The sequence below is a fragment of the Branchiostoma floridae genome, chromosome 19, assembly GCF_000003815.2.
Source record: "Branchiostoma floridae strain S238N-H82 chromosome 19, Bfl_VNyyK, whole genome shotgun sequence".
In the NCBI taxonomy this organism is placed as follows: Eukaryota; Metazoa; Chordata; class Leptocardii; order Amphioxiformes; family Branchiostomatidae; genus Branchiostoma; species Branchiostoma floridae.
This window is the reverse complement of record NC_049997.1, coordinates 1,734,353-1,746,852: the sequence shown is the minus strand read 5'-3', so window position 1 is coordinate 1,746,852 and position 12,500 is coordinate 1,734,353. Positions and strand designations below refer to the sequence as shown.

General features: G+C 42.5%; 1 protein-coding gene across 7 annotated transcripts in view; it reads left to right on the top strand.

Moving 5' to 3' along the window:
• LOC118406716 (sodium channel protein type 2 subunit alpha-like) overlaps positions 1-12,500 on the top strand; it is a 71,264-nt gene that overhangs the window by 29,719 nt on the left and 29,045 nt on the right. For 4 of the 7 annotated variants that reach the window (XM_035806992.1, XM_035806990.1, XM_035806991.1 and 1 more), the window contains exons 2-9: positions 34-146; positions 1,483-1,635; positions 1,903-2,085; positions 4,297-4,415; positions 10,177-10,257; positions 10,804-10,932; positions 11,260-11,351; positions 11,607-11,921. In XM_035806992.1, the coding sequence (XP_035662885.1) occupies positions 1,546-1,635; positions 1,903-2,085; positions 4,297-4,415; positions 10,177-10,257; positions 10,804-10,932; positions 11,260-11,351; positions 11,607-11,921 (1,009 nt within the window). In that variant the 5' untranslated portion in view covers positions 34-146; positions 1,483-1,545. The remainder of the gene's footprint in view (positions 1-33; positions 147-1,482; positions 1,636-1,902; positions 2,086-4,296; positions 4,416-10,176; positions 10,258-10,803; positions 10,933-11,259; positions 11,352-11,606; positions 11,922-12,500) is intronic. The other 3 variants (XM_035806994.1, XM_035806995.1, XM_035806996.1) reach the window with 1 other exon arrangement.

Here is a 12,500-nt window from a genome sequence, read left to right as displayed (position 1 = left end):
ATTGTATCTATCTTTGCTCCTGTTATTTTGCAGATAAAAGTCTTGATGGTTGTCAAGATGTCTGGCTGAGTCGGCAGGTCTGAGCTGTGGGGAACAAACTGACTCTTCATGCTCTCACAACCACGTCCACACAGCTTCTATGGGTCGTGAGTATCGCTTCAAATATCGTTTTTCATTCAAACATCATTTGTTTCTACAATCTGTACACTTTAATCCCTTGTCCAAGGTTCAGGCCCATGATGCCATATCGTATAGAGAAGGGCGTGTGGTTGTCGAAAAAGTAAAGGTGGGTACCAGTACAGAAAATCCAGGTCCAGATCCGGTTCAGGTCCAGAGGATCAGGTCCAGGTCCGGACCTGAACCTGAACCTGATTGAGTATGTGAAAACTAGAGAATGGACGATACTCAAAACAATGGTCAATTTTACTACAAAGAAATTTGTGTAGTATTCGACTACCACTGGCGTTTTAAAATACTACAAGGCTAACTACCCCTGTAAGATTGACTGTAAAAATTGGTAAAAATGACTGTAAAGTCTATTATGCTTCGCTCTTGTTATTTGCCTAGACCGGTAACCCCGAAAACCTGTGAATGCCTGATCATATAATAAGTTCATTTCCAATCGGTCCAACATCAGGTCCACCGAATTTTTCAGGTCCGGTTTCGCTGGACCGGTCCAATGAGAAAAAAAACGGTTTTGTACCGATACACCGTACTGGTACCCAGCCCTATTAAAAGAGTATTGATGGACAAAAAGATTCAATAGTGTTTTCCATTAAAGGACTAAAAATACTCATACTGAAAATACTACGAATACTTATGTAATTTGTGGCAGGTGGAAGATTAGCAGATGCCAGTTATGCAAATAAGTCCCTAATTTGTATAATTAATGTGCAATTGTCATAATAAGTGCATTTAGTAACTGATAAGATTGGCAGCATTGTGACCTGTGTAAGTTACATAAAGGCGTACATAACCAAGCATAAATTATGCATATATGAAAGTCAGTTGCATAATCAGAATATTTTATGGAGATACGAGGTCCCCGAACCAAAAATGCCACCATGCAAGATCTACCAAAGGTACCTTCATGCACATTGGACTTGTCCAGGTGACACACACCAAGTCTCTCATTTCGCTTTGATACAGTAATAAAGGACTAAAAATACGAAAGACTTGCGCAACTGATCAAGACTTTGTCATGCAAGTCACTCACTGATTTTGCTTTCAGATATTTTTGGTCTACAAATGAAAAACAATACCAAAGAAAATAATTCAAACAACAAATGGAATTGAAAATGCAGTATTGGCTCACTATACGTCCATAACAAGTGTCAGATTATTTGGCGCATTGAAATGAAACGACAAGATGAACAATAGAAGAAATGCAAGAAAAACAACAAATTTCTCGCGTTATGTTATGGGGAACAACGTTATGTTATTGAGTCCATGAGTAATCAAATCTATTTTTCTCCTCTGTAGGTTTTCACCTGACAGCATTTTTTATGTCTCCAACGAAGGATTTTCGCATATATATGTTGAAATATGGAAAAGGAGATAACGCCAAACCGAAACTTTCGTCCTCTGACCAACGATTCTGTGAAGGAGATACAGCGGCTGATAGACGAGAAAAAGGTACGCCACTGATTGTATGGATAATATAGACTATGTAGGATTTTGTGTTTCTACTTGCCCAAGTGCCTATCCCAAGGGCACAACGTCTGGGGCAGGACCTCTAGATTCCGAGCCGTACGCTCTACCAATTACGCCACACGCAACGCGATTTTTCATATCGCAGTTTGCTGATATATTTTACAGAAGAGAAATAAACGTTTGTCTTATGTAAGCGTACCGTAAGAGATATTAAATACCAGATCTAATGTTTGTTTCATTTCCTTTTAGGAGCGACTTCGGAAGATCAAGGAAGGAGAAATAGACGAAGATGAAATCGAAGAACATGAGATTGAGGACCCCGATCCGAAGCTGTCGGTGGGATGTGTCCTTCCCGACTACCTCGGGGAGTTTCCCGATGATTACGTGGGTCGACCTTTAGAGGACATTGACCCGTATTATGCAGATAAAGAGGTGAGTTGATATCCATTTATTCGTGACAGAAACTCTCTATCCTCTCCCATTAAAATGCTATATTAAAGGTAACAGGTCGGAAATCCGAAGCGTCTGTGCGAACTACTTTTCAAGTATATGTTGCGACTTATTCCGCGGTGTCGTTGTTCTAGACTCCGTTAAAATCCATGTTTAACACCAAAGGACGGGAAAAAAACGAGCTTTACAAAATCAATATGACTAAGTACGTCTATACAGAAACAGACATTGTGGCATCAAATACAAAGATTGACAAATATGGAATAAAGCAGCTAGATTTTAGAGAAAAAAAGGACAGACATTTTGGTTTGGCAGTTACATTGAGCATGTCATGTACATACTAGCACGTTTATCAGTCAGGCAATCAAGAAGAACGGCATTTTCAAAACTTTGTAATATTATCAGATAATCTGACCATGATAGGTCCATCAAGGTCAAAATGAAAAGCTGGACATTTGTTAACAAATAGGCATCTTGGTTGATTATGGACGTATGAAGAACTACTTGCCTTATGTCTCACTTCTATAGAAGGAAAGTGTAAACTTATTTGTACTCCCGGCATGTGTAGCTAGCATTTGTCATCACGCCCTCTCTTTGACGCCATGTGGTGTGACACTTAGAAGGGGTCACTTTAAGTTGTTTCTGTGTAGGTGTTTTTAGTCACTTTCTTTCAAGTTTTCATCCATTCCCACAATCCTGTACCATTAGGTTTTGTGTGAACATTAGATCCAAAGCAATATCCGTAAGAATTTGCCTACGTGTTCTTTTATAGTATATATTGAGGGGGGTCTCCACTCCGTATCATAGTTACATTCTTAATCACATATTAGCCTTCGATATACATAATTTCCCTCCAAGCGGATCGTCCCTATCGTCTTCAAAATACTTTTTTATACGAGGGCGAATCAAAAGGTGACTTGATAAGAGGCTCATTTTTACGTTATATTTTCGCAAGGATGTGTTGAAAGTGTATGTGTGTGTGTGTGTGTTTGCGTGTGTGTGTGTTTGTGTGAGTGTGTGTGTGTGCGAGACAGAGAGAGTGAGTGAGTGAGTGAGTGTGTGTGAGTGAGTGAGTGAGTGTGTGTGTGTGTGTGTGTGTGTGTGTGTGTGTGTGTGTGTGTGTGTTGTTTTGATATTGGGTTTGTTGTCGTGTAGGTCTTGATGAGAACTCGAAACTATTAGTTTTGACCCCCCCCCCGCCTCCCCCTCAGTTACTGCAGCGGAACTTTCGGGTTTCATATCTCGAATATATATATATATATATATCAATTTGATATCAATATATATATATATATCGAATGAATTGAAATTTGGCACAAAGCTTAGGGTATGTATCCCCTTGACATTGAAATACCTAAATTTTTTGTTCATCATTTCTCGAGTTTTTTTAAGATGACCACGCCACTAGATCCGCGTCGGAAAACAAATTAAGAATTTCTCTAATGTATTTTTCTACTGTAGGAACCTGCATGATTATTTCCATCCATGAAAGCCAATTATTTTTCCTTTTTCGTTGTTGACGTGGAGTGAGGTAGGTGGCCAGAGTCATGGATCTGCAATGTGTTGATGAAAGCTTTCCTTATCCTACTTTCGCATCAACTACGAGGAATCAAACTTAGCAGACTTTTGGGCCTTTAAACAATTAATAACTGCGTCAAATTTCGTTTCTTTTTTTAAAAGAGAACGTGTACAGAAACCTTTAATTAACAAATCACGTATCCAACTGACTCTAGTATCACAACAAACTCCATCCAATCGGCTGTAAAAGAGGAAACACTGTTAGTTCAGAAATGAAAATTGGCATGTGACTTTGACAGGTAGCCTACTGTGACATTTGTTATTGTACAGGAATAATATCATCTTCCTAAAGTAATCATGGGTCCAATCTAGAGGAACTGATCGTCTGACGATCTTCCAGGGGTGTGGTCATCGATGTTCAAATCAACTCAGTTTCTCATAAAAAAATCTCAACAACAAATTGATATACTTCAACTCATTTGATTAAAAACTGAGCTTGTTATAAAACCACTTGCATTACTTTCTGACTCACACGCGTTACACTGTGGGGACGATCCGCTGGGAGGGAAATACCACACATGTATACATATGTGTCTTCATGGCGTAGTCACTACCTTTCTCGGCGGTTGTAGCTGGTTCTGTGTAAAATCACCATATTTTCTTTTGTTCCATCAGACGTTTATCGTGATAGCAAAGGACAGGAGCATATTCCGTTTCAGCACCACTAGTGCCTGCTATATCTTCACTCCTTTCCATCCCATCCGACGACTAGCACTCTACACACTAGTGCACTCGTATCCTTTTCCGTGTGATTATGTGCAAATCTTGTTGTCTTTAGCCTAAACCCCAGATGCGCTATGTCATTTGGTTACAGAGTTTACGGGTTGAATCACGTAGTACGAAATCTAAGCAATATGTCTAAAGTACAGTTGGTGTGCTGTAATTTGGTTATTTTCACTCCGCCATACCGTAGGTATGGTGCGGAGTAGAAATATTGTATTCGTAATGTTTCGGCTTCTTTTTTTTACTCTTCTTCTCCTGTCACAATGTTTAAGGGGAAATCTCCGTCGTCAATGGACCGAATGGCCTAAAATTTGGCACAAGGGTAGAGTGGGCTAATACCACTAGACGCTTTTGTCTGTTTTTTTTAATAGATGTATCTGTATCTGTATAGCCGTATAACCGCCGTTCGGCGTAACACACCAGCTTCGCAGCTAACACACCAGATGCCTTTAAAGTTTGTATTCTGACCAAGACTGTATATTTTTGCCTCCCGTGCCCAAGTGGTAATTCCAAAGGACCCGAAATTCGGCATGATAATGCTTGAGATATTTGCTAAAAGGAACCCGTTATCATTTTGGGCCAACAACCACTTTAAAATGATAACGTTATATCTGGCGTTTTGGTGGGGGCTCTATGGCTATTTCCAACGCCCGTCACAGTTGCATCGTTCCACCATATATGGTAATGGCCGTCAGGACCTTGCCCGCGCGAGACGTATGTGGGCCAGGTGTGTATGTGACATGTTTCCAAGAATACTGACCTTTCAGAGGGCACAATAGTCAACTAGCTACAAAAGTGGAACCAACAGAGACCAAGGAGAGGATAGCAAAGTCAAGCACAATAAACATTCCCACATACATAACGAAATTGTGACAGAAACACCAGCTTTATATATGATATTTGGGACAATACTGTAACAAAGTGATGATAGAGATATTACAATATCAACCATTGTTCAAACGTTACATTTCATGACATGAATAAGTTATGAGTTTTATGACTGGTCTATTTCGAAATTCAAACACACTGACATTGGCATGGCAGCCTCACGGCTAATTTGCGACATAACAAACCGTTAATATCATTATATCATCAAAGTGGTTAAAATCGAAGATTATAAATCATTGCAAAGACACAGATCTTAAGAAAACAGTATTGGGATAAAACAAAACAAAAACGGTAACACAAAACGTTCCTCACAGAAAGGCAAGATATCAATAAATGTTGTTTCTTTTGTTGTCGTAATCTTTTTAACCAATAAATGGAATGCGCGGGCATACTAGAAATGACGAAAGAAAAGAAATTGTGTCACAAAGGCAGCCTGCATACTGGCACAGGGGCCACAATGTCAGAATTACCCTCACATTCCCAGACATTCAATATTTGTAAACGAACGGAAGTCGGGCGAACGTCATCCGAACGTCGCCCGACTGACGGGCGTTTGCCATCCGATTTGCGCTGGATGATTAATAACTAGGTCTGTGCTGTATTGACGCACAACAATCAATCGAATGTCGAGCGATACCCTTGCGATGTACGCACGATTTGCACGCACGATCTGCGACTCGGTAACGAGCTCTGCGATCTCAGAGATCTCCTGCGACTTGTCGCTTATGTTAAGAACATGTTTGGCTGCACCGCGACCGTCGTACGACCCCTGAAAATCGCCGGCGATCCCTAAAAATCGCAAGATGATCGTGAAACTCACGAAAATGTCATTTAGAGCTCGTAGACTAGTCTTCCGATCGATTTTCGCCGAATGTTACGGGGGTATAAGAGAGAGTAGTCGGCCCACCCAGTAAGAGTAACGTAACGTAAAAACATTTAGATATATAAAACAGACTTGGTGCGAACATACAGTGGATGATTAGTTTTGTTAATCAACACATCCGTAGTCATTCGTCCATCTCGGAAGATGATGGTAGCGCTCTCGATCAAGCGTCTTTATAGGCAAATCCTCGCGTGGGTGGCAGTCGCGGCCACAATTTGGGCACAAGAAGATGGAAGTCTGAGGTTGTCTCTCTATACATTTTTGTCTTTTTAAATCTAGATGTTTTATTCTTTCTTCCTGACCCTTTGCTACACCCTCCCTGACAATGTAATGTCATCTGTTGCTGTCTGCTGTAATCTGTTCCCAGCTGGCTGGGTCTATGTCAGTTAGCTTCAGACCTCTCTGAAGCGCAGTCCTGGCCGTCCTACTGGGCGTTTCCTGTTTCTAGTTGGTCAAAGAGGATATCCTCCGAGACGCGATCATCCTTCATTCGAGATACGTGTCTCAGCCAGCGTAGACGTCACTGGCAGAAAATAACTGAGAAGGTGAATACTCAGGGAGCGTAAACGTTGGTGTTGGGTACTCTGTCCTTTCAAGAAATGGCAAGAATGTGCCTCCGACAGCGAAGGTGGAATCTTTCAAAGCGATTTTCTTGTTTTGCATATGTGGTCCAAGACTCACTACGTATACCGTACAGAAGCCTGCTGAGAACACACGCGTGGTATGCTTTAAGTTTTGTATTCAGTGTCAGATGGCCATTGTTTCACACTGTTTTCAACTTGAGTCATCACACCTACTGCCCTAGCTATTCTTCCGTCGATCTCCTTGTCTAAAGACAGGTTGTTTGTGACCGTTGAACAAAGATATATGAAATGATTTCTCACTTCAAGCGCTTCTGAGCCTACGGTGACGGTAGGTGGCTGGAGAACATCCTGGCCGATGACTACTGTTTTCTTTATGCTGATGGTCAGCTCGAATTCCCTGCAAGCATGAGCATCTGCTGCAGCTCGCGATAATTGGCCGCTAAATTATGCAGCTAACACCTATGTCCGGAGACAGGCGTGCAGGCTGCGCAGGACGTACCTGTAGATTTCACGCTGGCTGCACGGGAAATCGCAGGGCGCCGCCACGTCGTGCATGGTGCACTTCCGACAGTTCGCAGGACGTGCCGGGCCCCGGACAGAAGGAGTGAGCAGCTCGACACGTCCTGCAAGGTCTCGGAAACCTCGAATCTGCAGGCACGTGGAACACGATATCCATCCGCAAATTCGGCTTTTCGTGCAGTGTCGTGTGCGACCAGTGCAGCATCATCTGCAAACAGCAGATCTCTGATCAGGATCAGCACCGTGCAAACCTTTGTCTTGGCTCTCCATGGGCCAGGTTAAAACAATTCCATTGCTGCGGGTCTGAAGGTGGGCACTTTGTGAGGAGTAACCAAAAGCAGACTTCAGCAGCAGAGAGAAGAAAATCCCGATGGTGGTCGCCTTGTGGAAAGAGATGATGATGTTTAGCAGCTGCGGGGGACAAACTATCTTCTGCTGTAGTTGAAATATGCTGCCTCTGCTGACAAGGTCAAAAGCCTTTGTCAGATCGATAAAGGCGATGAATAACGGCCTCTGCTGCTCAGAACACTTCTCTTGAAGCTGGCGTACGGAGAAAACCATGTCTGTTGTAGACCTCTCAGCACGGGCAGTGCGGTCTCCCTACAGTGTGATGATCTTGGAATTACGCATTGACTAAGGTACTTTGCCTTCTTTCCAGAAGACATAGTAGCTCATGTAGTGGTTTTAACAATGCCGGTTTTCCCCACTTGATAACCTCAGCTGGGATATCATTATGGTAGGTTCAGTATCAGCTTTGCATGAACAGGTAAGTCTTCAATGTGGTCTAGTGCGTACGCTCTAGGTTTTCTGTTGAGTAGATGTCTAAGTAGTGTTCTACCCAACGTACTATTTCTTTGTCTTTGTCAGTAAGAATCTCACCTGTCTTCGCTCTGAGGAGTACACTCTTTTTAATTGGTTTTCCCTTTGGCTTGTTTGATGCCCTGGTACATCTTCTTTGCTGAAGCAAGCTGGATGCGTTCTAACAATAGAAGCTAGTCGTTTTTTGCACAGCAGCGTGGGATTCGCTGGACTTCATGTCGGGCAGCTTTTGAGTTTGCAAGTTTTGACTGCTGTGATTTTGCTTGTAGGTAACCGATGCCTTGCGTTTTATGTCCATAATAGGTTCCAAGACTGCCATGTGTGCTTCGAACCAGTCTGTGTTCTAACGCTCCTTCTTTGCATAGATCTAGGCAGCTGCACTATGGATGGTTTTACTCAGTGTCTCCCACCTGTGCTCTGCGTCCTGCGGTTGAATGCAGTTTCTTCGAGGCATTCCAGAAACTTCTATTTTTTGTCTTGTAGCAAGGTCTTGCTGACGTCAATTCTTGGCTGACCTGTCTTTGTCGTGTGGTACAACTTCTTGGGTCTTAACTTTATCCTTGGGGCAACAAGAGAATGGTCGGTATCACCGTCTGCACTGTGGTACGCTCTTGTATTGCATACACCGTTTAGAGAAGTACGATTTGTGATGGCTAGGTCCAACCAATGCCTGTTTTGCCACCTGGGGTGTGCTTTATATATAGCTTTGTTCTGAAGGAAGGTATTTGTTACACAGAGGATGTGGTAGCAGCAAAAATCTCAAGGAGCCTTTGTCCATTTTCATTCATCTTACCAATCCCATCATGACATAGTCTCCCAGGATTAAAAAATGTCCTCTATATCCGTTAGGTCATCAGATAAGCCGGTGAGCATTGGACGTACATTCCAGCTAGCGATACGAGGGGCTGGGGTCTTTTGTTTGCACTTTTCTGTCTTGTTTGGTGCGCGGCATGCAACCCACTTAACTTGCCGAGTAAGACTCTAAGCTCCAAGCACCAGATGGAGCAGGCAGATAGTGACGGGTCGGTACCTGTAACTGGCCGGTGGCTGGCAAGTATCCTTCCCACTGTCAAAGGCAACCCTTCTTCGTTAATGTGTGAATCACTAGCATGTTGTGTGCTTGTTGTAATCAAGAAATAAAAGTATGATTTCAGTACTATGAATTTACCGTAGTTTCGAGTCAAGACATTAAATGTATACATTACCATATAGTCATGCTCCTCGGACCAATCAGAAGGCCCCGTTCCATGTTGGTTATGACGTCGTAACTCATAGATTCTGGCCAGCCCGGTGTTTATCGGCCTTCTGATTGGTCAGAATGAATCGACACCAGTGTCTATGCAAATTGACACCAGTGTCAATTCATTCGTACCAATCAGATGGAGCGATACACAGGAAAGTATGGGACATGGAGACATTGGCCAATCAAAGGAGCGAAACATATGCCAGAACAGACAGACTGCAAGGTGGGATGTTTCTGTTAACGTTGATAGTAAGTTTTGTTGTTCAGAAATTCAACAAAGGAATTCACACGTACAATTATCTACAATGCCAAGGGATCTATGCGTCATAAAGGAGTTTGCAAGTTTGGGTAGGCCTGTTCCTCGGTGTGGTGTCATAACGCCTGGTCCTTTGCTATAACCACCTCATAAAATCACCTCGCTCTCGTCGCTCATTCGGGCGCTATGACACCATATACAAGTCGGGGAGGGTCATTAACCCTTAATTCTCGCATGGGATGATTTTTTTTTCAAATTCAATAAGGAGGAGGGTGGGGTGAAAATTGATTAATTCGCTCTTAAGCAAATAACGGCCTTTCTAGTATAATCCTAACATTTAAACGAGCTATAAACAACACCTTTTATCAGTTGCCTTTCCTTCTTCTTTCCTTTTCTATGTTACTTTTGAACATTGCGATACTGACATGCAATTGTGTACAAAGATGCACTGGTACAAATATTTACGTAGGTTCTTCATTACACAAGTAAGAGTTATATTATCTTTCACCGTTTCCTCACTCCTTCTGGTCACAGCTCCCATTGTTTGCCTCGTTTTGTAGATTCTTTAACATCTCTCCAGATTGTTTAGCACGTTGGTCATGCTCACAATCTTAGTGAATTGCGTGTTTATGACTATGACAAATCCACCGGAAATCACAGAGTGAGTACAACTCTTTTTCTCGCATGACTGCAATGCACGCATGGATCTGTTAATCGTATTTTTCTTCTGTGCTTTGGTCAGGGAAAACATTCAAAAATCTAAAATTAGCGCAGACATGTAGTAGTTTTGCCCACTGACCTCGTCCCTTTACCTGTCCTAGTCATTGTAGTGAAAAAGAAGACACTGTATTAGATTTGGATTTGCCCACTCAGTTCTGTGGGGAAGCATACTGAACTAAACCCTTCCTTCCGTCTTGTTGGGATAAAAAAACAACGAGCGATAGACACGCTTGTCTGTTGTCCAACGCAAACGATTGACAATCCTTTTCCTCCATATACTTTCAAATTTGCCTATGTGCATGTATAAGGACATTTTGACGCGAAACTTATGATATCCTGGGACGTTGCTGGCATACAGGGCTCAAATGATAGAAAAACCCTTCCTTCAAAAACAGTCAAATGTTGTTTTGCCCAAAAGATTGAACATGTTGCTGAAATCCTTTCCCTTACTGTCAATTAAAGCTTTCTATGAATATTTTGTTTGCAGGTATATATTCACCGGCATCTACACTTTTGAGATGACAGTAAAGTTATTGGCTAGAGGGTTCGCTCTTACACATTTCTCTTACCTGAGGGATCCATGGAATTGGCTAGACTTTGGAGTTATCGGATTAGCGTAAGTATTGTTTACATGTAATGTTTGGATGGCTGTAAAGTACAGGGCACCTTACTATTTGTAGAACCAAAACTACAGCAAGAGGTCGGAGCTGGAACATTGTAAATGAGCTATGTCCAGAAGGGTAGAATATTTCCACGCATGACTATTCGATATCATCTAGCTGCGAAGTAGTACTACTACTAGTAATGTTTTTTTCTCTGTTCTAATCTAGCATACTATGGTACACAAGCGTGATATGGTACACAAACGCAGAATCATGCCAAAAATATATGTTTCACGTTGAATCAACAACATATCATCTGCATTGCCATTTTCCCGTTTCAGATACATTACCATATTCGTAGATCTGGGGAATTTGTCAGCTCTGAGAACCTTTCGAGTTCTGCGAGCATTGAAGACTATCTCAGTAGTCCCAGGTAAGATTTTCTTTGACTGAAAAAAGAGCAGGAAATGCCACCCGTATGGCAAATGTCTTTGATTTCTATTATTTTATCCATTTACAACAGTGCTTGTAGGTTACTGTCACCTGTAAACTCATTTAATTGGACAAGTCATCAATGTAGCGCATTCTTGTGAACGGGACTTGTGGCCCCTGGCACTGAAAAGTTTTATCTGTACACTCAAGAACACAGCTATAACAGACAAACACATGTACGTCACTTCTGTTTCAGGTCTGAAGACTCTGGTCAGCGCTTTGATCCAGTCCGTTATCAACCTCCGAGACGTCCTGATCCTGACCGTCTTCGCTCTCTGTGTGTTCGCCTTAGTCGCTCTCCAAATCTACATGGGACAGCTTCGCCAAAAGTGCATTAGAATTATTCCCGAATTCATGAACATTTCCGAATACCTTTCTTTTTGGCCCAACTCAACTTTACCTGACGAGTATTGGGACAATTATACAAGTTGGTCAGGATTGGGGGACGACTTTTTGGTCACCGTTCCAAATATCACAGATCAGATGTGGTTTCTTTGGAACAATAATACAGGTATGTCTGAAGACTTATATATGTAACTTCGATTGTTCTACTCTGTATTTCTTTTCCTGGCGCATGGCATGCCCATTCCCAATTATCTAGCTCTGTTTTCCTTGCATTACAAATTCAAAGTTAGCTTGAAAGTTCATCTGTGTTGTAGATTGGTTGGTTGGTTGGTTGGTTGGTTGGTTGGTTGGTTGGTTGGTGGGTTGGTTGGTGGGTTTGTTGGTTGGTTGGTTGGTGGGTTGGTGGGTTGGTTGGTTGGTTGGTTGGTTGGTTGGTTGGTTGGTTGGTTAATGGGTTGGTTGGTTGGTTGGTGGGTTGGTGGGTTGGTTGGTTGATTGGTTGGTTGGATGGTTGGTTGGTTGGTGGGCTGGTTGGTTGGTTGGTGGGTGGGTTGGTTGGTGGGTTGGTGGGTTGGTTGGGGGGTTGGTGGGTTGGTTGGTTGGTTGGTTGGTTGGGTGGGTTGGTTGGTTGGTTGGTTGGTTGGTTGGTTGGTTGGGTGATTGGGTTGTTTGGTTGGTTGGTTGGAGGGATTGTTGGTTGGGTTGGTGGGTTGGTTGGATGGTTGGATGGGTTGGTTGGATGGGT